We start from the raw sequence: 27,379 nt of genomic DNA, 5'->3' as shown, positions 1-27,379 counted from the left end.
AATTTTATATTTACTTCATTCCCTTACCCGGGGAAGAAAGAGATCATTCAGAACAGAACAAGCAAGCTCATTGGAGGATACAGAACTCCAGAAAAATTGCAGGAACTGGTGACTTTGAGATAGGAGAATCTGCAGATGACAAGCACCCCAACTTGATGTATTCTTGTCCTCTCTAGTGGGATAATGGTAGCCTCTGGAATTCTACATATTTCATTATAGAGAAACTTACCTAACAGTGATTTGGATCATATTATGTTCGGAATGAGAGCTAAAGACAGTTGTGTTTTCTTTTAAAGTCACAAAGACCTCACAAATTGACTTAAATATATAGTATCATCGCTGGCCGTGGTGGCAAACTCACTCAGGAGGTAGAGGCAGGCAGATTTACTTGAGTTCGAGGCCTGCCTGGTTTGCAAAGCCAGTTCCAGGACAGCCAAGGCTACACAGACAAACCCTGTCTCAAAAACACAAAAATATATAGTGGTATAAGTCTTGTGAGTTCCATTACTATTGTTTTTTTGAAAATTGTCATCAACATTTTTGAGAATGTTCAAACTTTTCACTATTTCACTATTCATGGGCAAGTCTTTGGTTCACCAACTCCTTCCCAAACAGTCTTAAAAAAAAATGTTCCCTAAAAACTGTATATTTGGTTTCCTCACTTAATTGGAGACTTCTGAAGGTCGCGGCGTTTTGGCCTTAGATGTTTGCCATTAACCGTTCTCTAGTTATACATCCTATGTATGCAAGAAATTCAGCGCCGTGCAGAAGGGTGGCCATTTAGCCTCGTGTTCAAAACGGTTATATCTCAATTAATATCTGCCCTTTAGTTGACCTGCCTGGGGAAGTGCATTCGGGAGTCAAACGCACAGGGGACCACAGCAAGAGGTCGCCCCACTCAGCCGCGATCCCAGCCACGCGCCGCTGCTCCAGGACCTGCGCGCGTGGAAGGACGGCGAAGTGGTCAGTAGCAGCACTCTGCTCCGGGTCCGCGCCGAAGCCTCATTGTGACGCGCACGCGCGGCCGAGTCGGGGCGCGAGCTCGGGGTCGAGCGTGCGGAACAGGGCAGGGCGGCGCGGGGGCGCGCACGCGCCTGAGCGCGCGCCCGGAGGGGCGGGCTGGGACTCTCGGCTCGCACGCCCTTCGGCTGCCGGGAGCCCGAGCTCCCTTCCGCTTCCGACGCGCTGTCCGCCAGCCGGTGGATGTGCGGCAACAACATGTCCGCCCCGATGCCCGCCGTTGTGCCCGCCGCCCGGAAGGCCACCGCCGCGGTGAGTGGAGGCGACGGGGCCTGGGGCTCCAGCGAGACCCAGGCCGCCGCGCGTGGTTGCGTTCGCGCCGCCCCGCGGGCTCCTCTGGGGTCCGGGCCGGGGATTGGAGCCGGCGGGGCGCCGCTTGCCTGCCTGCCTAGCGCTCCTACCCCCACCCGTGAAGCAAGTCCGAGGTCCGGTGCTGAAACAGCCGACCTGCGGCGAATGTCTGTGCCGCAGGGGCTCAGATTAACTTTTGCTCTCGGAAACTTTTGTGATGAAAAATTCCGACTCTGTGCGTGAGGCTTTCGTGACTTGACTTTTGAGACAGCTATCTTTATCGACTGTGAGCACCTCTGAGTGCTAAAACGGCGTTTTATTTTAGAGATTAAAAGGAAGGGGTGTAAGAAATTAATAAGCTTGTGGGATAGTGCTCTGTTGTAAGTTTTTAGGACCTGCATTCGCTTTTGTAACTTAACTAAAGCTGTAACAGTCCAGTGTGAGCTTATTTTTTCTTCTCTTTTAGGTTATTTTCCTTCACGGATTGGGAGATACTGGGTAGGTACCATTGTTAGTAACACTAAGGAGATGGGGTCATGCCACTACTTACTGGTCAAAAGGTTGTATGCTGAAGAAGGTCGAAATTGTAGGAACAAGTATTTTCTTAAGGAGACCAGATTTTCTGCTTAGGAACGCCCACAGATTCTCCCTTATCTTGAGCTTCTGTTTGAGATTTGTCTCTGGAACATGTTAAAATTGTTAACTGCTCTTTGGGTGTACATGGGATACCAGAGGAGTGGAATGTTTGCAGAGGCAGTGTGCAATTCCAGAGCAGGTTGAGAAGGAGTAGTTGATTGTGTTGAGAGAAATAGCAGTAACATGAAGCATGAGTCCCAGATCAGAATGTAGATGATCCCTTAAAAGAGAAAAACCAAAGAAGGCAGAGACCACAACTCAGAGATTAATTTGGAGGCTTACCTCAGTTCCTTGCCAGTCTGTTCTGCACTAACTTTAGCTTACAATTTTCTGTTATTAACCCTTGGGTTTTCTCGTGTTAAATCCAGTGGTTATCTGACTGAAACTTGGGTTATATAGGACTGTCAAACTTATAAGTTGAAACTGGGGAGATGGCTTCATGGTTAAGAGCACAGGCTGCTCTTCCAAAGGACCTTGTTCAATTCTGAGCACCTTCGTAGTGGCTTCCAGATATCTGTAGTTCTGGGCTCCACAGGAGCTGCACATACGTGGTGCACAGGCATACATGAATGCAAAACATCTGTACACATGAAATAAATATAAAGATTATATTTTTAGAAACTGATTCTTATAAAGGTAAATTTTTATGAAGTACCCAAGACAGTAAGTGATTTTTTTTTTCAGTGAGTTATTAGGCCCATTGCTAAGTACTCAGGAGGCTGAGACAGGCAGTTTTCCTGACCCCTAGAGTTGGAGACTGACTTGGGCCACATAGCAAGGTCTTGCTTATGAATGAATGAATAAGTGAGTGAATGAATGAATGAGGCATTAGACTAGACTAATTGTCCCTTTCAGGTACTAAGCATATCTCACTCTCCTAATTTTGGAGTTTATATATATGCAAGGTAATATGGTTTTAAATGACGGCTAGGGTTTTTTTTTTTAGCTACATTTGTTGTGTGTGTGTGTGTGTGTGAGTGTGTGAGAGAGAGAGAGGGAGATTGTGTGTGTGTGTATGAGAGAGAGAGAGAGAGAGAGAGAGAGAGAGAGAGAGAGAACATTTTGGAGGAGTCAGGTTTCTCCTTCCACCACATGGGTCCCTAGGGACTGAATTCAAGTTGTAGCGTTGGTAGAGAGTGCCTTAACCCACTGAGCCATCTCACCACCCCACCTATTTTATTTTACTTTTTTTTTATTATTCTTTCATTGGTGTATCCAAGGGTGGCCAGAATTAACAGCTATCTTCCAGCCTCCACCTCTGATAAACCTTCAAATTAACCTTCTAGTTCTCGCCTGCTCTTCAACTAAGTTTTCCTTTTGATGGATACTTTCTCTTGCCCTTTCTTTCTCCCTCCCTCTGCTCTACATGCACCCTTTGTTTGTTTCTTTGTTTGAGATTGTCTGTGCTTGCCTGAGCTCAGTGTAGACCAGGCTTGGTGGTGGCCCTCTTCCCTCTGCCTCCCCAAAGCTGCGTTTACAGGTATTTGCCACCATGACTTTCAGTCTATGGGAGCAAGAGTTCTTTTATGTGTGGGTGTACATGTGCACGTACATGTGGAGGCTGGAGGACAATCCTGAGTGTCGTTCACTGTTACCTTTTCAAATTTGTTTTTGTTTTTGAGATAGGGTTGAGCATTGGCCTGGATTTTGGCTTTGCTTTTGTTTTTAAAAGCTGTATTTGATTTATACACTAGAAGAGCTGTATACAGGTGCCCTGTAACTAGAGTTTGTCAGCCAACGTGTGTGTGTGTGTGTGTGTGTGTGTGTGTGTGTGTGTGCGCTGAAAACCTAACCCAGGTCCTTTGAAAGAGCAAGAACTGTAAGTCCTAACCACTGAGCAATGAGCCATCACTCCAGGCTCTGGGTTTTTGGTTTGGTTTGGTTTGCTTTTTGTTGTCATTTTGTTTTGTTTGTTTTGTTTTTTAAAATGGTTTCTGGGAATTGAACTGAAGTCCTCATGCTTGCAAGGAAGATATGCATTTTATTACCCAAACTATCTCCCAGACCCATCCCTAGTTGTTAAAAGTCATTTATTTCTCATGTTCTATTTGTCGTGTGTCTAACATGAAGTTACTGAAAATGTTGTAGGACTCTTATCAATACATCCAACAAAAATGATGGGCTTTTGGGCCAGGCATGGTAACACAGGCCTTTAATCCTTGCATTTGGGAGACAAAGGCAAGAGCATCTCTGTGAATTTGAGGCCAGCCTAGACTGTGTAGTGAGACTCTGCCTTAAAAAAAAAAGAAGAAAAAAAGAAAAGAAAAATCACTACCTACTATAATTGCTTTACTAAATGGACCTTATGTTTTTGTTCCTTTTTTTTTTTTCTTTTTTTTCTTTTAAGACAAAGTCCTTTGCTGTCCTGGAACTCCCAGGGTAGACCAGGAGGACCTGGCTTCAAACTCAAGAGATTTGCCTTATAGAGTGCTGGAATTAAAGGCTTGTTCCCCCATGCCTGGCAACGAAGAGGATTTTAAATGGCAGAACTTCTGGGAAGGTGTTCTTTGTTTTGTTTTGTCTCATTCTTTTATTTTGTTTCCTGCCGGGTCTTGTAGACCAAGCAAGGCAAAGTAAGAACAAAACTTAAGTAGAGGTGGGTCCCCTACAGGTGGAGTGTCGCCAGATTCCTTAAACTAAAAAGTGGAAATGTGAAGGAAGAAAATCAATTTGGAAATGGCAGAGGCTGCTGTGATGAGAGATGTTATTGCTTTGATGTTTCAGTTGCTTATATAAAAACTCAGAAGTACCCAGATATGAAAACCCCACACCAACTGTCACTAAGGAAACGGGAACTTTGTTAATTTCATGAATACGTGAACTCAGAACTAAATGGTCTAGTAGGTAGCAATTTAGTGTTTAAACTCTTTAACCAAAGTCATCTGGCATGTTTATGTTTATAACGTGCATTAAATTAAAGTAAATATTGAAGAAATCGTGTTCTGTATCGCATGAAATCAGTTTTCTTTCTGACATAAAAAGAGCTTTTATAATTTGAAAATGTTAAAATTATATGGCAAAAAAATTCAGAATATGTTGAAAAAGGGAGTGAAATGTGTTGAAATTCCACAAACCAGATATGGCCTATTTTTTACAGCATTTAAAAACTTATCTTGAAATATTTCCAGACTTATAAAAGTTCCAAGAATAACACAGATCCCTGAATATACTTCGTCTAGATTTCCTAATTTCTCCCTTTACTGACATACATATGACTGCCACACCTGTGAGGGTAAGTCACAAATATGATGGTGACTATATGTCTCAGATGCCGTATAACTCATATATAAACTGGATGCTGATTTGTATAAGGACATCTTACAGAGCCACGGGACAGTTAGCCGATTCAGGGTGTTTAATATTATCTAATGTAGCACGTTGCACAGATTTTGCCAGTTTCCTTCAGCGGTGTCACTGTCACACATGCATTTAGTTGGCACATCTAAGTCTATGCGGCAGAATGCTTCTGTTTTTGAAAAGAGTGCTGTTTGTCCTATAATTCTATTTTTGTTTTGTTGGTTTCATTGTTGTTGTTTTGACATAGAGTCTCTCTACGTAGCTTTGGCTGTCCTGGATCTCACTTTGTACACCAGGCTGGCCTCAAACTCATAGAGATCCACTTGCCTCTACTTCCAAGTCATGAGTTTAAAGTGTGGGCCACTGTGTCCCTGTCCCTGTCCCTTTATTCTGAACAGGTCACTTGCTAAAATGGTCTTTCCCACGTTTCTTACTGCATTTATTTTCTCTTTTTAATTAAAAAGCAAGTCATGGCCTTGGGTGGTAATGCATGGTTGCAGGATTGTAGTGCATTGGTAGCAGCTTGGGTTATCTACGAAATTCCATTAAAATAAAACAAAAGAGCTAGGTATCTGTGCGATAATATATGAGCATACTTTAAGAGCATGAAGGTGGTTCTTCTCTAGACTCTCACCAGTATTTTTAGCAGCTAGTTAAATAGTTAGTTAGCAGTTTGACTAATTTAGAACAAGTAATAACATAATGAGTTTGAAGAATTTGAGGTCATCCTAGATATATGAGATTTGTCACAAAGAACAAAATAAGTAGAGAAAAAGTAAAAAGATAGTCGGACCTGGTAGTGCACACAACTTTAGTCCCAGGACTGAAAAGCCAGCCAGCCTGGTCTACAAAGCGAGGTCGGGGACTACTCAGAGAAACCCTGAGAATCCCTGTCTAAAAAAAGAGGGGGGAGGGGGAAGAGGGGGAGGGGAGGCAGCCATATTGCCTCATTAGTCCTTTATACTTAAGTGTGTGTTTTATAAAATTGACTATGCTTTTGCTTTGAGACTTGGTTCTTTCCCTCTATCATGTGAGCATAGGATCAATTGGGTCATCAGGCTTGGTGACAAGTACCTTCTTTACCCTCTGAGGTATCTTGCTGGGCAACATTCCCACCTGCTAATAATACAGCCATCAACTCTGTCTAATGTCACCATCTACTCTCCCAGCACTGTTCCTGTTCTGTCAGTTGACCTGTTGCAGTCCAGGATTATAGATTATACGGATATATCTCCTTCAGTTTTTATATTGTCTTTTGTGAGCTTGGAGAGACGGCTTAAGATAGTTAAGAGCACAGACTGCTCTTCCAGAAGTCCTGAGTTCAATTCCCAGCAACCACATGGTGGCTTATAACCATCTGTAATGGGATCTGATGCCCTCTTTGGTGTGGCTGAAGACAGCTACAGTGTACTCATATACAATCAATCAATCAATTAATCAATCAATCTTTTTTTAAAAAAGGGTATCAGCTAATTTATAGTCTATAAACTGCCCCTTTGGTAGTTGCTTGTTTTTCACAGTTTCAGGCTGGCCTCAGTCAGTCTGGTTTATCAGATGTGCTAATGTGTGCTTGTCTCAGGTACACAGACTTTTATTCTTGTTGTGGTACCGGTGATACTCTGTTTTATCAGTTGGTTAAGATGATGCCTAGTGATTATGAGTGATAGTCGAACATAACATTTAAAATGTTAACTGCTTACTTTATTTAATGTTTAAACATTTACAAGTGTTTTGTAAGGAGGTATTTGGCATTAGAAGATAGCCTTTTCCTCAGCACTAACCAGCCCCCTAAAGTAATCTCCCGCTTTCTTTCCTCTGGCCTCGTGGTTTCTGACTTTTGCTTCTTTTGGTATAGTTGCAGAGTCGTCTCTGGTCTCACCCTTCATGTCATTCCACAGGTCTAGCTCCATGTCCTCTCTTGAGTCCAGCCTATGTGAAGTCGTTTTGCCTTTGGCCAGTTAGGTGGATGAGACGTTAGATGTGTTGAGAATTTAGATGGGATTAGGCATATTCCCTGCGCAGATCTGTGCAGAATCACAGTTGCTATTACTGAATAGGGAGCTCAATCAAAGCATGACTTACTTTGCAGTCTCTTCTGAAAGATAAGCAGTATCTTAGGGAGTGACGGTATAGGTTTTATTCAGTTTCCCTAGACTCTGGCATGGTAGCTGGTTGTGAGGATGTCCACCATAGTACACCCTAGCACACAGAGGCTGAAGCAGGAGGTTTTCAAGTTCCATTCCAGCCTAGACTAAACATAGCTGAAAATAGCCTGACCACAGAGCAAGACCCTTTTTAATTTTTAGATTATTTTAGTTTGTGAGTAGAATATTTTGCCTACATACATGTGTGTGCAGCATGTATTTACCTGTTGGATCCCCTACAACTGGGATTACAATGACTGAGAGCTACCATATTGGTGCTGGGAATCTAGCTGTGGTCTTCTGAAAGGGCAGAAGAACTCTTAACCATTGAGTCATCTCTCCAGCCTGACCAGACCATTTCAAACAAAAACAAAATCCAAACCAGCCAATGCCCTAAAACTTGCATTATGTAAGTTTGTTATTAGACATTTTCTCTCTTTTTCTCCCCCTCTTCCTTCTCTCTCTCTCTCAACATTTATTCATTTGGGCGTGCTCGTCTGTATCACAGAACAACTCTGATTAGGTTTTGGATGTTGGCTTGTGGTTAATATTGGTTTGTTCTTAAAGCTTTTAAAGCTCTTACATCTGAAAAATAACAATACAAATCGACCGAGACAAGGCTGGCCTTGAAACTCAGATATCGCCTGCCTCTGCCTCTGAAGTGCTAGGATTAAAGGCACTTTAAATAAAGGCCACCATGCTAAACTCTTTTTCTTTTTTTTCTAAGTTCTTCTGTGTAGCCCTGGCTGTCCTGGAATGGGTTCTATGAACATGGCTGGCCTCAAACTCACAGAGACCCACTGCTTCTTGAGTGCTGGGATTAAAGTCACCACTACAGCCCAGCTCCTTTAGTTTTTCTTATGTTAAGAATTTTTATCACTTTGTGACTGGGACAGAGGTTGGGAAACAGTGGCCCAAATTTAAATGTGGCCTACCACTTACTGTTGTTAAGATATAATCCACATACCATAAAATTCATACCTTTAAAATATATGATTAGGTGATTTTTAGTTAGTTTGCAAAGTAAGTTGGAAGAATTGTCTCCTTAATTGCAGAGTATTTCTAACATCCCTCAAAAGACGGAGTCTTTACTCCACTTTCAAGCATTACTAACGCGTTCACTTTCCATGGTTTTGATCATTCTGAATGTTTCATATAAATGAAACCCACTTGTATTGTCTTTGGCATCAGGCTTCCTTCATTTGGCATGGTTTTTCAGGATCATTTATGTCATAACATGGATAAATACTGCATTTTCTTTTGGGGCGTGCACATACTCAAGTGTTATTGTACTCGTGCCCATGTTCATATATGTGAGGCCAGAGCAGGACACTGCCATCCTGTATTCACACTGCCTTCTTGACTTAAGGAAGGTTTTCCCACTGTACTGGGAGCTCATTGTTTTGCCTAGGCAGGATGGCAGGCTCTTGGAATCCATCTCCATTTTCCAAGGTTGGGACTACAGACATGTGCAGCCGCTCTGTGCTTTGTACATAGGTCCTGGGATTCAGATTCAGGTCTTCACACTGCAGAACAAGTGTGTTATGCCCTGAACTGTCCTTGCAACCCTGGATATTGTACTCATTTATTACCAAATAATCTATTGCATGGCTAGGCAGTTCCAGAACTAATGAATATTTGGGGTATTTCTGCCTTTGGGCCTCTATGAATGATGCTACTGTGAACATTCAAGTACAGGCTTCTGCATGGATGTTGGTGTTTAGTTCTCTATGTTGTTTGCTGGGGTAGAAGTGATGGGTCGGTATTCTACCCTTTGAAGAACTCACAAGGTATTTTCCCGGGGATTGTGCCATTTTACATTTCTTTGCATGGATACCAGAGTACAACCTCTTACACCATTCCTTGGAACCTACTAAACTTTTTATTTGTTTGTTTTTCTGAAACAGGGTTTCTCATTGGCCTGCCTGGAGCTTACCAAGTAAGCTAAATTGGCTGGTCAGTGAGTCCCAGAGTCCTGCCTTTTCTTACCTCGAGAGTGTTGGAATACGCAGCTTTTTTTTTTTTTTAAATGTGTATTCTGGGGATTTAACTGGAGTCCCACGCTTAGAAGGCAAGCATTTTACTACCAGAACTGTCTCCACATACAGAGTTTTGCATTGAGCAGTGAGATGGTTCTGATTTCTCCTCATTCTCACGAATACTTGTTATTCTCTCCTCTCCAGCTGGTTTGTGCAGTGCTGGAGTGCACAGAGCGTCATGCAGGCTACAAAAGCGCTCTACTAATCATGCTGCATTTCTGTCCCGTGACTCTACTAATCATGCTGCATTTCTGTCCCGTGACTCTACTAATCATGCTGCATTTCTGTCCCGTGACTCTACTAATCATGCTACATTTCTGTCCCATGACTCCATTTTTTTAAAATTTATCATCGAATTTGAATGAATGTGCAAGCCACAGGTCATAAGAAGTGTAAAAGCCTGAAGCATAGACCAATTGAATTGGAAAAAGGATTTTGTGTATTAAAAAGCATTGTAAAAAAACAATCTTTTTGGTCTGAATCTTATTTCCCTAGATGCTATACATTTAAGTCACTACTTCTCAATGAAATGAGATTACAGGGAGGTGAGGCTGTCTAGTGTTCTAGTTAGTCATGTTAAATCAAGCTTTAGTATATGTGGTGATTTTTCCCCTTACAAGACTGTCTTGCTGTCTCTTCTAACATGACTTTTAATTCACTGTGTAGCCCAGTTGATCTCAAGCTCCACAGTCCTCTTGCCCTAGCCACCCAATTACCTGCGTTCATCACATGCGTCTATTACCAGCTAGGGTGGCAGAAATGCTTTGAGGAAGATAATTGAACCTGTGTTCCACTTGGACTCTTAATAATTGGTGGACAATTGTTTTATAAATGTAGTTTTTGGTGACTGTCCATTCCCAGAGCTCTAATTAACTGAAATCTTATCATGGTTTTATGGCTTATTTAACTATCCCTGAGGTCATTAGCACAAATCCCAAAACAGAGAATACATTAATGAGTTCAAAAAGAAATGGAAACAGCATTGGCATTGAGCAAGGAAAGAACTGTTTCTAATGTGGCTGGTCTGTTGCATTTTACAGGGGTAACTGTGTGTGTGTGTGTGAGTGTGTGTGTGTGTGTGTGTGTGTGTGTGGTGTGGTTTTATGTATTTAATTGCAATGTTTGTTCTTTGGATTTTTGTTTTTAAAACAACCTGTAGCCCAGGTTGGCTGTAAACTCAATGACCTCTGAATTTTAAGTATATGAGTTTTATCAACAGGCCTTGTGCCTGTGGAGAACAGAAGAGGGTGTCCAGTTCCTTGGAACTTAAGTTAAGGACAGTTTTGAGTCCCCATGTCAGTGACAGGAACGAAACTCAGACTTCTGTAAAAGCAAACAGGTACCATCTCTGCAGCCCTACATCATGTGTTTTAAATGCTGCTTTGGTCACGTGGCTTAAAAGGCCTCTCAGGATGATACTCAGAGGCCAAGACTGCCAGATGGCTTGATAATTTCCAGTTTGCTCTGGTGATCTAGAGGTACAGGCATGTGTCAACACTGTGGAAAGCTTCTTACTGTGTGCATTGTGACACTTGCCTGTGTACCCAGTACGAAAAAGCTGAGGCAGGAAGATGGCCGTGAGTTTGAGGCCGGCTTGAGCTACTTAGAGAATACTAGGCTATCCAGTTACAAGGTGAGACCCCCATCTCCGCAAACAAATAGCAACCACGGTTTTATAGCCATCCTAGTGGATATAAAGTGGAATCTCACATGTTTTTGTATGTGTGTGGGTTTTGAGACAGGGTCTGACTGTGCAGCCCAGGCTACCCTTGAACTCCATCTCTTCTTGCCTCAGTCTCCTGGAATGATAACAATGTGTACTCTTATCAGCCCTGAGGTTGATTTGACTTGTATTTCCTTAATGACTAATGATGGTGAGTATATATTCTCATATTTAGTGACAATTTGAATATTTCCTTTATAGAAAATGTCCTTTGCCCATTTGTAAATTGGGGGGCCATTTTGTTTGTTAGAGGTGTTATGCATATATTATGAATGAGTAGTGTCTTCAAAGGGTTTCAGCGCTGTGAAGAAACATCAAGACCAAGGCAATTCTTAGAAAGGAAAGCATTTAATTGGGGCTGGTTTACAGTTTCAGAGGTTTAGTCCATTATCAGCATGGTGGGAAGTGTGGTGTGCAGGCAGACATGGTGCTAGAGAAGGAGCTGAGAGTTCTACATCTTGATCTGAAGGCAACCAGGAGCTTAAGCACAGGCAGTCTCACAACCTGCCTAGTGATACACTTCCTCCAACCAGACCGCATGTACTCTAACAAAGCCATACCTCCTATTAGTGCTACTCCCTCGGGGCCAGCTGAATCTATGGGGGCCAACTGTATTCAGACCACCACAGTACTATTACATGTATGGATTTGCACATACCTTTTTCTTCTTTAGATTCTCTATACGTTCTTCATTGTGCCCTTAAAGCACAAGTTTTAAATTTTGTCGATTTTTTATTTTATTTATTTGGTAAATTCTGGATTTGTTTGGTACGTTTAATAATTTAATAGTTTAATTTGGCCCAACTACATTTGTTTAAAAGACTCTTTTGAACTGGCTTATGGTAATTTTTAATTGATAGCAGTTGGGCTGGAGAGATGGCTCAGCAGTTAAGAGCACACTGACTGCTCTTCCAGAGGTCCTGAGTTCAGTTTCCAGCAACTGAACTTGGTGGCTCATAGCCGTCTGTAAGGGAATCACATGCTTTCTTCTGATGTGTCTGAAGACAGCTATAGTGTACTCATAAAAATAAATCTTAAAAAGTAATAATTGGCAGCAGTTGTGGTTGCTTATTTCTGGATTCTTTTGATTTATAGGTCTGTCCTTACCCTGGTATTACATTCTTTCTTACTATTATATTTGTTGTAACTTTATGAATTAGAAAATGCTAGCCCTCCTACTTTGTCTTTCTGCATGATTGTTTTGGTTATTCTGGTTCTCTTGCTCCCCTGTGTGATGGTTTGCATATGCTTGGCCCAGGGAGTGGCACTATTAGAAGGTGTGGCCTTGGAGGACGTGTGTCACCGTGGGGGTGGGCTTGGAGACCCTCCTCCAAGCTGCCTGAGGATGCTCAGTCTGTTCCTGGCTTCCTTCGGGTGAAGATGTAGAACTCAGCTCCTCCTACACCAGGCCTGCCTGGATGCTGCCATGCTCCTGCCTTGATGATAATGGACTGAACCTCTGAACCTGTGAGCCAGCCCCAGTTAAATGTCCCTTATAAAACTTTCATTGGTCATGGTGTCTGTGCACAGCAGTAAGACCCTAACTGAGACACCTTTTGAATTTTAGAATTGGGATCAATTTCTGCAAAGTCATCTGGGACTCCGGTTAAGGCTCTGTTTACTGTAGATGAAGTTAGGGAGTCCTGCCATTTAAATACAATGTCAAGTCTGTAAGCACGGAGATTTGATTCCTTTTCTGTAGCTCTTTGTTAAAACATGTTTAATAGTTTCTCAGTAAATCTTAATACAGATAGCTAGATAGACAGACAGACAGACAGACACACACACACACACACATACACACACACATACACACACACACACACACACACACACACACACACACACACACACACACACACGCTTTTTACCACTTGACAGGCACTGGGACCTGGGAGAATGGAGCCAATAGATGGAATGAACTAAAGTCTCATGCGATGGTCAACTGTCAGAACATCAGACAGTTTATACCCTAAGGGTTAAGAAGAGTCACATGAGTAGCCAGGTCTAGTTCTAGTCTCTGTGCCTCCTGCTTGTGGATCAGATATAACCTCTCAGCTACCACGTGTCTCTCAGCTCTCAGTGCCATCCCCGTGGCCACACTCCCTAGCTTGTCTCTGAAAATACAAGCAAGATCCCCAATCAGATGCCTTTTTTATGCGTTCCCTTGTTCATGGTATCTCTCCCCAGCAACAGAACAGTGACAAAGCAAGCAATATGTCCTTAGGAGTTGTTTTATTGAGACAGTCATCTACTAGACTAGGTTTTTACCCAGGCCTCATTAACAGTATCAGTGATGGGTTCTATCTTTTGGAGTAGACTTTAAATTCAATTTTAAAAAGTGGCTGGTTGCTCACCTAACATTCACGACATTATTACACCAGTGAGTAGGCAGGTTGCTATTATTGATAGCCGAGTTCGTAGCTGGGTGAGATTGATGATTCCTTTTTTAATCCTGTAGTGTATATAGAGCCTTCTATCACTATGACTATTAACCACTAGGCACCAGCTCGGTTTCTCCATGTTTGATGATGTAAGTATATTGTGTCTTCAACAATAGGGTCTTACCATCGGGTTGTAGGGACTATCCAATAGCATTGCCAATGTCCTATGGGACCCCTTTATCCAACAACTCAAATAAAAAAGATGTAACACTTGGGCTGGAGAGATTGCTCAGTGGTTAAGAGCGCCGACTGCTCTTCCAGAGGTCCTGAGTTCAATTCCCAGCAACCACATGGTGGCTCAGAACCATCTATAATGGGCTCTCATGCCCTCTTCTGGCGTGTCTGAAAACAGTGTACTCATATAAATAAAATAAGTAAATCTTAAAAAAAAAGGAAGATGGGGGCTGGAGAGATGGCTCAGAGGTTAAGAGCACCCGACTGCTCTTCCAGAGGTCATGAGTTCAATTCCCAGCAACCACATGGTGGCTCACAACCATCTGTAAAGAGATCCGATGCCCTCTTCTGGTGTATCTGAAGACAGCTACAGTGTACTTATATATAATAAATAAATAAATCTTTAAAAAAAATAAAATAAAAAAAAGGAAGATGTAACCTATTTCTGTTGCTGGAGGTTTTCCTTGGTAGTGTATAGTGACTGGTTGGGGTGTTCCCTTCATTATGTGGCGAATCAGTGTAAACTCCTTCTCTGTATGTACATGTTTTAGGAAGCATGCACAGCAACAGGTCTTCACATGGCTTTCAGAGCTGTTAGTGTTAGTTGTCCCTCTGCATAGGCCCTCTACCCTGCCTTACCATCCCTGCCCCACTTAGTCCTCCTGCTCTAATTTCATTTTACCCTTTTATAACTTTATATCTTATATCCCCTTCCTTCGAAGACCCATTCCCCCCACCCCACCACCATCTCTTGGTACTCTAAATGAAGCAAAAAGGAAAAAAAAAAAACATTTAAAAGAAAACAGTGGTGTTTATCTTTCTGGGTTTCAGTTACCTCATGCAGGTTGATTGTTTCTAGCTCTATCCATTTATCTGAAAAGTCTATGATATCGTGCTTTTTATCAGCTGAATTGTGTACTGTACCATTGTATAAATGTACCACATTTTCCTTTAAATTCATTTGTTGATGGGCATCCAGGTTCTTCCTATTTCTGGCTATTAGGAATAGAGCTGCAGTGAGTATGGACGAGCAGGTGTCTTTGTAGAACGATGCAGAGTCCTTTGGGTCTGTGCCCAGGACTCACAATGAGTGTTCCCTCCCCCCACATGTTCCTCACCAGCATGTACTGTCCTTTGCTTTTTTACTAATCTTAGACATTCTGAGTTGGGCTAAGATGAAATCTAAAAATAATTCTGTCTTTTCCTGTTGGCTAAGAATGTCAAATGTTTCTTTAAATGATCCTCAGTCATTAGTATTTCATCTTTTAATACATAGTTTTCTATCCCATTTTAAATGAGATTATTTCCTTCATGTTGCAGTATTTTGGAGTTTGGTTTTTACTTCTTTTATATTCTTGTTACTACCCCTCTTTCAGATGTATGATTGAGGAAGTTTTTTCCTATTATGTAGGGTGTCTTTTTGCTTAAATGATAGTGTCCTTTGTTGTACAGAAACTTTTTATTTTCATGAGGCCTCATTTATTGTTAGTCTGAGAGACCTTTCCTGTGTTAATGAGCTCCATACTTTCTCTTTCATTAATTCAAGATACCAAGTCTTAGGTTGATATCCTTGGTCCACCTGGAATTAAGCCCATGAGGCTTGAGTTTCGTTCTTGCAGTGTGATGAGTACCATTTGTTCTCCAGTATGTATTTTTGGCATGTCCAGAATCAGGTTACTGAAGGACTGTAGGCGGTTATCTGAGCCTTCCATTCTCTTCTACTGCTCAGTGTGTCTGTTTGTATGCCAGGGCCATGCAGTTACTACAGTAGCTCTGTAGAAGTCAGGGCTGGTGACACACCCGGCAGTGTCTTTATCGCTCAGATTGTTTTAGCTATCACAGGTCAGTTTTATTTTCATATGAGTTTTAGGATAATCATTTTCAACTCCTGTGAAGAACTGTGTTGGGATTTTGATGGGAATTGCATTTAATTTGGAGATTTTTTTGATAGGATGTCCATTTCATTGTATTAATCCTACCGACTCATGAGCTTTGGGGGTTATTCTACTTTCTAGTGTCTTCCATTTCTTTATTATCTTAGAGGGTTTTTTTTTTTTTACTTTATTTATTTATTCAGACACACCAGAAGAGGGCATCAGATCTCATTACAGATGGTTGTGAGACACTCTGTGGTTTCTGGGATTTGAACTCAGGACCTCTGCAAGAGCACTCAGTGCTCTTAACTACTGAGCCATCTCTCCACTCCAAAGTTTTTTATTATATAGATCTTTAATTTGTTTATCTATATCTCTCTCTGTATCTTAGAATAACTATTTTGAATATATACTTTTAAGAATATATTTAGAACATGTGTATGTATGTGTATGTATATAATCTGAGACTGTTGTGAAAGGTACTGTTTCTCTTGCTTTTTTTCTCAACTTGTCATTTGTGTATAGGCGGGCTATAGATTTTAGTGTTAATTTTGTATTCTGTTATATTGCTAAAAGTTTACCAGCTGTAGAATTTTCCTGGTCTTTTTGAAAGGTCTTTTATGTATCAGTATGTTATCCAGCAGCAGTGTCTGTTGGCAGATCAGGAGAGAGTGTCTTCCTCTGCTTAGGCCAACATTAGAGAGTGGCCCTTGCTTGCAGGTCTGCAGTGTGCTCACTAGCTCACTCCTTATGCTCAGGTACTAGACTGAGCCAACATCTGTCCTCATACAAGTTTTAAGTACTGTTCTATACCAGCTTAGTAAGATGTAAAACGGTCATTAATAGCATGCTTTTTTAAAATAATTTTCTACCAGGCACGGATGGGCAGAAGCCTTCGCAGGTATCAAAAGTTCCCACATCAAATACATCTGTCCACATGCGTGAGTATTTCTAATATTTAGGGTTTTTTCCTTCAGAATCTGTAACAGCTTTGTGACAGCTTTGCTTTTCCAGAAAAATATTTTAATATAATTGTTTTAATTATTAATCCTTTTAAGAAAAGGAGACTAGTAGCATTCTTTAAAGCTAAATATTCTCTTGGTTAATTTGGGGGTTAGAAGGTTGCTCTTTTGAAATTTAAGATATTCTCCTAGAGGTCAAGTGAACTTAACGCCAGAGCAAGTCTTTTAGACACGTAAGTGCTAGTGAAGCCCCAGGGGTATCCAGGGGTATCTATAAACAGGGCTTACTTGCTAGATTGGAGAGAAATCTCTACTAGATTGAAAACACTCAGCTTTTATTAATTAGAGGCAATGTGATATGCTGTTGTAGATAAGGTTCTAACACCTAGTTCTGAAAATGCTGATTCAGTAAGAAGCTAGCAAATTTTGAGCAAACTCAAAATCAAACTCAAAATCAGTAGGCTTGGCTGATTTGAGGTGAAAGGTTTCTAAGTGCAGCCTTGGAAGCACTGGAGCACTGGAGCACTGGAGCACTGGAGCACTGCCAGTGGGCTGCCCAAAAGGACAGCAGACAATGAGACGAGTGCGAGAGGATCAAAGCCTGAGGGCTGCCTGTGCTTCCAGAGAGGGAGCGCCGCAGCTGAAGGCTTTGGCTTGCAGGCCCAACCCAAACGAGAGAATTCTTGACTCTATTTGCCCCACATTGACTTGCTCTAAGGCAGCTTCCTAATTGGGGAAGTTTATGTTTTTATAGAATGTTGAATTGGTTTTATTGTATGAGTCAGGAGGACAGTAGCATTGGTAATTAAGAGTTATCCTCTTGTACCGGCTTTTTTGATTACTCAGCCTGTTTTTTATTCCAGACTTGAACTGAGCATAAGGGGCACTTGGGTGGAGCCTATATTTACTTGTAGGTCTCTTAATCAAGCAGGCATATAGCTAAGGATAAGCAAACTGTAACCCAGGCATTTGGGCATTAATGGTACAGTAACTAGGCAATAAAATGCTCTTACCAGAGTCTCATGTTTGTGTGTTTCCACTGTCTCAGCTCCTAGAAATTACAGGTATAAAGTAAGGCCATTGAGACCAAAAGTACTCGTTCTGAGCCAAGTTCAGCCCCGGCAGCAGCTGCTCTGTTCAGAAAGCAATCTCTGGACAGAGGGAGCAGCGTGAAGGTGAAGTGGGAACTGCGTCCCACTGGTAGGCCACAGTGAGAAACGAGGCTTTAGCCTGATGTGCTGCTGTCTGTCTCTTCCCACACAGGCCTGTTATGCCAGTCACACTAAACATGAGTATGATGATGCCTTCTTGGTAAGTAAGAGCTTGCTTACTCATTACGGACCTTATAGCCTTCGCAAGAGGGCTTTATGTGCACCCTTTTGTTTAGCTATTTTTAAACTACAAGAGACCATTTAAGCTTAACCTTTATTCCACTATTCATACTTTATAACTATGAGTTAACTTAAGAAAAGGTGGAAGAGCCTTTTTCTGGAAGTAATGAAGAGAAATCTATCCTACTGTTTGGTGTTCGTTGGGTTTATTTAGCAGACCTTCAGTTCATGAGATATGCACATCGATTACACCACAACCTCTTCATTCTGCCAACTCCTTGTCTTCCTGGCTGCCTGCTTGGCTGTCAAGGTCATTGCTCTTGTCGCCCTCTCAAGGTGCCTCTCATGCCCTTCATGGTCAGAAAGTAGAGCTAGCGAGAGGCCCTCTGTGCTACTTCTGGATTTCTTTCCAATGCTCAAGCCCAGGATTTGTCAAACAGTAATGTTTTGATCTTGACAGTTTGATTTTCAATCCAGCTTCTACTGTTTTGTTCTTTGGGTGCATCTACAACCTTGACTGGGTTGTTTTTCCTTTGCTTCTTCTCCTCCGACCCTGGAGTCATTTAATTCACCCCTGACAAGCATAGTCGTCGGGCTGGTTTTGCCCCGGGTATTGAGACTGCCCCAGGACCTGCAGCCCGTGTCTTCTTGTGCACTCTACTTTGCCTGCTCACTCTGTACTCTTCTGCTTGGCTGGTTTGCTTCTTTAATTCCTTGATAGCCTTACGAGTCCCTACTCCCCTTCACCTTGGGCCCTTTCAGCTACTCTGTCTGGCAAGATTTCTGTCTGTGAACTAAAAGTTGTATGCATTGTGGCTGGAGCCCATCATGTCAGCAGAGAAGCACAAAAGGCCAAAAGACGGCCCTGACTTGTGATTGGAGGTGGTGCTGTATGAGGTTTGTGAAGATATGGACAGAGGCCATTATAGACGGCTGTTGATAGTACATGCGAGAATGACCTGGTCCCCGAGAGTGTCCTGTCACACTGACCTACAATAGAAGGAAATGACTAACGTTTACTGCGGACGTTAGCTTTGGTGGCTGCAGTCCTTCCTTGAGTGTAGATTGGATTAAGTACGGTCTAGGTTGTTGAGATGTTGCAGGCGTGTGACTCTGACCGTTTAATGTTAGAACCTGTGTCCACTTTGAGTAAAAGGAACATACAGAATGTCAGCTTCACATAGTTCAGTTAATTGTAGCCAGCACATTTTAAACTGAGCCTCATTTCTCCAGAGAGTTCTACAGTTTGTAATTTCTCTGTAAACTACCTTGATGTCAGTAAACATATGTGCCAGGTTTGGGCTTTTAGAATCAAATAGTTCCTTTTCCTTAGCTCTCTTTTTTTCAGTTTTCTAAAATAATATTTTTTATTGATTACTTGGGAATTTCACACTTTTGCTTGTATTCTAGGTTTGATATTATTGGACTTTCACCAGATTCCCAGGAGGATGAATCTGGAATTAAGCAGGCGGCAGAAACTGGTGAGTACCAAAAATGTTTATAAAGGCAGAAAACTCCTAAGTATTTTAGTAGATTCAGTAGTTACATTTTGATTAAATGTTTGATTAAGTGTGACCTAGTTATGTGTTTTCAGAACCAATCCCTCTATCCCTTCCCTTTACTGCCTGCCTTCCCTTTTCTTCCCTTTGCCATGCTGGGGGCTCACCTAGGGTCTCATAAATACTCTCCAGGCATTCTACCATCGAGCTACGTCCCCAGCCCACTGTCTCCATTCTGATTACTCTCTCCTTTGCCACCACTTTCTACATTCTCTCTCCGCTCCTCCTGGTTTTTCTCTATAGCCTTGGCTGTCGTGGAACTCAGAAATCCACCTGCCCCTGCCTCCTGAGTGCAGGGATTAAAGCATGTGGCACCACCACTAGGTCTAGGTCCACTTTCTCTATCTACAGTCTTTGGTGGTCATCCACCTTGAGCTCTGCTGTGTAGAGACTTTGTTTTGATGGGCGTGGCAAAGCTGAGTATGTTGGTGCCCATCTATAAATCTCAACTTGTGGAACGCGGAGGCACGATTGTTGTAAGAGACAAGCCAACCTAGATTGCACAGCAAACTCACGTTTCAAAACAAAAGTACATAGGCAACGGACAAAATAGAACTTTGTTTAACAGTTGTATGTAGTCATTAAAGAGGCTTGAAGTAATGATGACCTAAGAATGTAACACTGTAAAGGTACAGTTAAAGTGACAGTTGGTATTAGTGAAGTGGTGATGGCACCGATTAGTCACGGAGCTCCTCACCAGCTGGACATTTCCTATAACTGAGAGACGCAGTTCTTAAGAGCTACACAGCAGCAGCCTTTTCTTATGCTTAGATGCATGTGGGGGTTAGAGCAGCCTTGGTGTTTCATACAGTGCAGTGCCCTGAAATGACTTAGAATATATGCCGACTGCTGTTTGTGGGCCGCATTAGGAACCAGCCCAGCTGAGAATTGGGAACCACAGAATCTTGGAGCTGCGTACATGAGCTGCTCTTTCTACTTTTATATTTATTCAAAGTTTTCCAAAATAGATTAGAAAAACCCCGAATCCAGAAAAATTCTTTTATTCTATTAAAAAAATGTTTAAAATCTGAAATAGAGGACATACAGTGAACTCGCATGAGCTGTTTGGGGTATGAAGCCATGATCAGGGACGTTTTAGATATCGGATGAATATTAACGCTAGAATCCTAGAGCTAAGGTTATGTTAGTGAGTGCAGCCTGAGGAGATTAAAGAGCTGTCCTGCTGAGGTAAGCCCTGCTTTAGTGAGTCTCTCATACCACTAGAGGTGGTCAGGGGTTTCCTCGCAAACACTAAGAGAATGACGGTCAAGGACTCAGCTAGGCAGACAGGGAGAGAGAGAATACGCTACTACAGAAAGAACAGTCACGGTTGCCATTTGACTTACAGGGAAAAGTAAGGTGGTTTTTAGAAACATGACTAGTGATTTTACACACTATAAATTTATAAGCTGCATAACCTTTAAATGTATACGATTTTAAAATGACAAGTTTTACCTAATTTCCATTTAGTTTATTGAAGAGAGAAGTAGAAATGCGCATGAGAATCAACCATAACAGGACATAGATCTCTCTGTGAAGAGAAACTATATGACACGAAGCTATTACAGTGTTGAGCTGTGCGGCACCGTAGTCTGAGGAGTCCAATCATGAAACTGCCTGCCACTTCGTATTTGTACTCATTTGTCTTTAAGATGCTTTGCCTTTGTTACTTATTTTCAAATAGTCATCTTTGTGTACTTAGAAAGTGTGTGTGATACTTTTCTTTTAGTAAAAGCCTTGATAGATCAAGAAGTGAAGAATGGCATTCCTTCTAACAGAATTATTTTGGGAGGATTTTCTCAGGTAAGTCAGATTGGCATGTTCATACCATCAGCATATTTACTGACAGGAATGCAACCTCAATTCCATTTCTCTGGAAGAGTTCCTTATTTGGAACTGTTACAGAACCTTAGCTCCCTTGCATTAAGCTCATTAACTGAATTAAGTTGGGTTGAACTGGAAATAACTTCTGCCCAACACACTTCTATTCATTCATTCATTCATTCATTCATTCATTCATTCATTCTTGCCTTTCCTAGTTTCTTATCACAGTTGCCTTTGTCTTTTAGATTGCTTTCAAAATTGATTCATTAAATAATTGATTGGGGCCTAGAATGTACTTTGGGGTGTTTTGGTTTTGTTGTTGTTTCATGTTTTTGGTGTTGAGACTGGGTTTCACTATGTAGCCCTGACTATAATGTCCTTTATAATCACAATACACTGCGCTCAGACTTTTGTCAGTGAACGAGGACTGTAGGAGAAGAAGTGTAAGTGCCTAGGTTCCTACTGTAGATTCTTCCTGGTTTGTTTTGTGAGGCTAGTGCTTGCTCTAGGTCCTAGCCCAAGCTGAACAAAAAGCTCTGTATCCACACCTCGAAGTTAGGTGTTTACTCTCCAGTTTTCATGTAGCTCCTGGTCTCAGAATGCTCTAGTTCCTTATCGCCTCAATAACTTGCTATGAGAAATGTCAAAATTCTGGAATCATTTGTGACAGTAAAACTCAGTAGAACGTAATAATTACAGTAATAAGGTTAGTATTTTAAGAAGGTGTTATTGATTGAGAGAACTTGCTCTTCCAGAGAACCCAGGTTCAATTCTCAGCACCTACATGGCAACTTACAACTTTCTATAACTCCAGCTCCAGGGGATCTGACATACATAAAACACCAATGCACAAAGCATGAAAATAAATTGCTTTAAAACATAATTTATAAAAACGTGTTATTGGGGGCTGGAGAGATGGCTCAGTGGTTAAGAGCACTGACTGCTCTTCCAGAGGTCCTGAGTTCAAATCCCAGCAACCACATGGTGGCTCACAACCATCTGTAATGAGATCTGATGCCCTCTTCTGGTGTGTCTGAAGACAGCTACAGTGTACTCATGTGCATAAAATAAATAAATCTTAAAAAAAAAAAAAACGTGTTATTGAGGGCTGGAGAGATGGCTCAGCGGTTAAGAGCACCCGACTGCTCTTCCAGAGGTCATGAGTTCAATTCCCAGCAACCACATGGTGGCTCACAACCATCTGTAAAGAGATCTGATGCCCTCTTCTGGTGTGTCTGAAGACAGCTACAGTGTACTCATATATAATAAATAAATAAATCTTTAAAAAAAAAAAACGTGTTATTGATAGATGTTTTTGTCTAGCTATACAATATACGTCCACACACATGATAAGGTCAAAAAGTAATGCTTTATTTAAAGTATAATATACACAAAGTTATGTCATTTGATACCGATCACAGCCTACAGAAATTAATTCCTAGGCTGGGGAGATGGTCAGGCAGTAAAGTGCTTTCCATGCAACCACAAGGTGGGGCGTTTGTGATAGCAAACCTCCATAGCCCCAGTGCTAGGGAAGTGATGACAAGCTACCCGACACCCCTCCTCACCCCCACCCCGCCCCGCCCCCAAGCCTCTGAGCATGACCCATGCGAGCCTCAGAAAGTAAGGTGGAATGCAACTGTGGAAGAGACCTGACTTCAACCTCTGGTCTTCTCACTAACACCCTGTACACCTAAGGAACCCAGTTCTGAAAGCCTTCAGCAAGAAGTCAGTTGATCATTATATCAAGGAAATGGAAAATAAAACTACAAGTCAGGAAACAGGGTCTGTTTGGAAAACAGTCAGGACTTCTCATCTTCATTTTTCTGTTTCTCTGTTTGCTTTCTACCAACCACTGGCATATAAGCTGTACAGCTCTAGGCTTACCTGCTGCGTTTCCAGCCATGCAGGGGCGGCCCAGGAGTAAGTGAATCCCAGTTTCCACAGATGTCCTGAGAGAAAGAACATCACTGCTGGGGTCAGAAAGTCTCCCATAGCTCCATGTTGGGGAGCAAGTTGGGGGCCTGGTCAGGGTAGTGGCATCTAGATGGATGACAGAATTATAGTTCCCAACACGGTGTATTGTAAGTTATGTGAGTGAATCCTAAGGAGTCTGGTACACACCATCTGTATTATTTTAATTCTTGTTTTGGGGAAATAATTTAAAATTAGATTTTGAGTTTATATCTAAGAGAGGAATATGAAAACTATAAATTCAAACCATTTTTTAGCCAATCTGTATGTGAAAATCTGCATTGTTATGTTTTCTTGGAGATAAGGTTCATACATTTTGAATATATACTTCATTCTTACCCGGTTTGATTTAGCATTGCTCACACAGTATCTTTTCCATGGACATTGCTAATAAGAATTCTCTAACATGCTCTTGGCAGAACTGCTCCGGTTAACTCCCTGCTTCTGTTCCAGGGAGGCGCCTTATCTTTATACACTGCTCTCACCACACAGCAGAAACTGGCTGGTGTCACTGCACTCAGTTGCTGGCTTCCACTTCGGGCTTCGTTTTCACAGGTAGCCTGCATGGTGTGCATAAATAAGATTACAGAGCTAGGAGTTTGCAGATGTTTAGGAGCAAGTCATCTTTTTTATTTTAATAATGAGCTTTTTATGTTTTAAGAAGTTTTAGGATTATAGAAAATTGAGTGAGAAATAAAATTCTCATATTCCTTGTTTGCACTCCATACACAGCCTCCCCTCAGGTAGACGTGTCACACTACAGTGGTCCCTTTCTTCAGTTGGTGAGCCAACCCGGAGTTCATGGCTTACATCAGGCATTGTATTTTAAGATATTTCTGTAGACCTTTGTGATGTATTACTACACTTGATCTGTATGTCCTTTCTGTGACTTAGAGTAGAATAAGCTTATTATCCTGTCTTACATTTAATTATTTGATACATTCTAAGATGCATTCTAAGAACACACATTCTAGTTTATATTTTAAATATTTAATATAGCATTTGGCAGCAGAATTTTACTTTTTTGTCACTTCTGGGGATTAACATTGTTGGTCAGGTACATCACTGCTGTGTTCCAGTCGCCATCGTTTGCTCTTGAGGCAGTATAGCCCAGGTTGACCATAAATCTGTGACCCCTTAGCCCAGCTCCCAAGTGCTGGGATTGCAGATGTGCCAATATGTGCCACAGCCACATTCAGTGCTAACCCAGAGTTTAGTCTTTTTGCCATGTGGTAGCTTTTCAGTGTGCATACATATAGATTGTTATTATAGTACATGCAATGTGATCCCATATGCCACGTTTAAAGATGTCAGGGGGTACAGTAATAGAGGGGGGCTCTACTTGGCCAAGATGTTTGATGGAGTTATGAGTAATAGCACATGCACTCATATCTATAGTTTTTAAGACTCTGCCACGGCGCTTTATGTACTTGATACCTAACAATGCTTTTGTGTTTGTTTTCCAGGGGCCTATCAGTAGTGCTAATCGAGATATTTCTGTTCTCCAGTGTCATGGAGACTGTGACCCTTTAGTTCCCCTAATGTTTGGTTCTCTTACTGTTGAAAGACTAAAAGGATTGGTAAATCCAGCCAATGTAACCTTCAAAGTCTATGAAGGCATGATGCACAGCTCATGTCAGCAGGTAGGTGTCTCTGGAAGCAGTCAGTGGAGCCACTATTTTAATTTTTTCCATGTTATATTTCCAAGATGTTGGATGTTGGTGATTTAAAGGAGTTAATGAATTCTTGTTGAATCAGATTAACAGATTTTTTAATATCTTATTGAATTAAATTTTAAAAACCTTATCACCTTTTACAAATGAGCGTTGAACATAATCCAATGACCATTTACTTATTTATCTTAAATTTTTTGGTTTTTCAAGACAAATTTTTCGATACAGCCTCGGCTGTCCTGAACTCACTTTGTAGACAGCCTAGATCCACCTGTCTCTGCCTCTGAAGTGCTGGGATCAAAGGTGTGAGCCACCATACCTAGCCCTCCAGAAACCCAATTTATAAATATGCCTTCTTATTTAGTAAAATTTAAGTTATCCTAATTAAAGTTTAATAAAAGAAAATATACATAACCAAACAGCTACTGACAGAATAGATTGGGGTGTGTGTTATTGTATTTGTAGGTTGCTCTTTTAGACTACCCTAAAAAACTTGAAAAGAGTGAAATAAAACTTATCTTAGAAGGCACTGAGACCGTGATGTGAGATGGCTAGACTGTGTGGGGAGGCAGGATGTCCATACCAAGTGTGCAGGCAAAGGAACTAGGTGGCTGACAGGCAAATACAACTGTCACTTGGTAGAGTGGGCCTGCTGGGACAGAGGGTTCCATGCACTTTGTGCTTCCTGTGATGTTGTCTTAGTTATGAGTTTATGACCAAACTTCACGGCCAAGGTAACTCTTGCACGGACAACATGTAACTGGTGCTGGCTCGCAGGTTCAGGGTTCAGTCCACCATCTTCAAGGCAGGAGCATGGCAGCATCTAGGCAGACAGTGCAGGCAGAGCTGAGAGTTCTACATGGTGTAGGATGTCATACAGGTGAAGGCAGGTACAAGATAGAATGAGGCTGTCATTGGACGAGAAGGAAGGATGGGCAGGAGAGAAGTTTTAGAGGGGAGGAGACTGGAGGAGGCAGAAGAAGCAGCAGGGAGAACATGGAGGCTGATGTTAAGATTCCTCTCTGCACCTTTACAGGTTGTTATGAATGTTCTTAAGGATGGGTGTGTACAGGGCTTTGTGTGTCTGGGTGAGCAAATTACGTATTATCAATTGAATCAGAACTTATTGTGCTGTGTGTTCTTTCATGTGGCGATTTAATTGAATTCAAGACAGTGTGTGGTGGCTGGAGACGTGTATGTCTGGCATGGCAGCCTGCCTTGGGAACTAGATGGGTAGGGAGATTGTTGCCAGGCTCAGAAAGAAGCCATGGCAGTGAGATATGGGATGGAGCAGAGCGGGTGAGAGGCTTTGCTGGCTGAGATGAAGATGCCTAGCAGTTATCCTGCAGCACTACAGTGCCAGACCTAGTGCGGTGTAAAAGAGAACATCTTTTTTTTTTTTTTTTTTTTTTTTTTTTAATAATTTTACAGCAACAACATGTTGTTCCGAAGGCAAAGAAAAGACTGTCTTCCAGGCAGTAGGATGAGGTTCTTAAAGCAGATACCCACAAGAGATGAGCTTCCTCTAATAAGGCCATTCCTCCTAATAGTGCCAGTCCCTGGGCCAAGCATATTCAAACCACCTCAGATGTACACACAGCACGATGGCACAGCTGTAATCTCAACACTTGAAAGGTGGAAGCAGGTCAGAAGTTCAAAATTACTCTGGCCAGCCTGGGGTAGGGTGTGGGGAGGACAGGCGTGGGAGAGAGAGAAAGGAGAGGGTAGATCATAAAGGGAGTAAGGATTCATCTCCTACAGAAATGTACATGGTGTGCAGAGGAAGGACATGTTCTCTAGGTAGCAGTAAGCTATTTTCAATTGAAGCAAGATGTCTAGATTCTGAACCAGGGGAGGCAGAATCCAGTAGTATATTCAGGTTAATTCTATGGATAGGACAGGAGGTAGCAAAGGGGCTAAGGGTTTGTAGTTCACTTGATTACCAAATATGCCACCATAAAGTAGGTGTAAGGACCAGTTCACTGCAACGAGGAGGAGGGGAGGCCGAAATTAATGAAAGGGAATGAGGGCACACACAGTATATGTAGATCTCTTTTTAAAAGTTTTGTTGAGGAGAAGGATTGTGGGAAGGGGTGACTGGGAAGGGGCAGTGAGCAGGATATAAAGTAATAAAATAAAATTACAAAAGAAAAAATTTCAAAGCATTTAACTTTAAAAAAAAAAAGTTTGTTGAAATAATGTTGCACACTTCTGCAATCCCAGCACTTAGGAGGCTGGGACAGAAAGACTTTGCTTTTAAGACCAGATTGAACTGGTTGTAACTCTAGACCACCTTAACAAAGACTCTGTCTTAGAGAAGATAACACATTTTAAATAGGAAGAATGATTGGGAGTCTTCTTTTCTTTTTTAATGAAATGGGAGAAAGACATCGTGAGTAGGAAGTGATAAAGAT

At 41.8% G+C, this 27,379-nt stretch overlaps 2 protein-coding genes across 14 annotated transcripts in view; one reads left to right on the top strand and one right to left on the bottom strand.

The window, feature by feature from the left end:
* Positions 1-27,379, bottom strand: part of Rgs20 (regulator of G-protein signaling 20) — a gene marked incomplete at its 3' end in the record, with an annotated part of 597,802 nt that overhangs the window by 364,778 nt on the left and 205,645 nt on the right.
* Positions 1,174-27,379, top strand: part of Lypla1 (lysophospholipase 1) — a 29,151-nt gene continuing 2,945 nt past the window's right edge. The window contains exons 1-9 of one of the 12 annotated variants that reach the window (XM_087660444.1): positions 1,174-1,272; positions 1,778-1,809; positions 4,295-4,447; positions 16,518-16,583; positions 17,868-17,915; positions 19,346-19,416; positions 21,224-21,297; positions 23,746-23,847; positions 24,759-24,935. In XM_087660444.1, the coding sequence (XP_087516570.1) occupies positions 4,428-4,447; positions 16,518-16,583; positions 17,868-17,915; positions 19,346-19,416; positions 21,224-21,297; positions 23,746-23,847; positions 24,759-24,935 (558 nt within the window). In that variant the 5' untranslated portion in view covers positions 1,174-1,272; positions 1,778-1,809; positions 4,295-4,427. 12 annotated transcript variants of the gene reach the window in all.

This window comes from Rattus norvegicus, chromosome 5 (genome assembly GCF_021556685.1).
Source record: "Rattus norvegicus strain SHRSP/BbbUtx chromosome 5, alternate assembly SHRSP_T2T, whole genome shotgun sequence".
Classification (NCBI taxonomy): Eukaryota; Metazoa; Chordata; class Mammalia; order Rodentia; family Muridae; genus Rattus; species Rattus norvegicus.
This window is presented reverse-complemented; position numbering and strand designations above follow the sequence as displayed.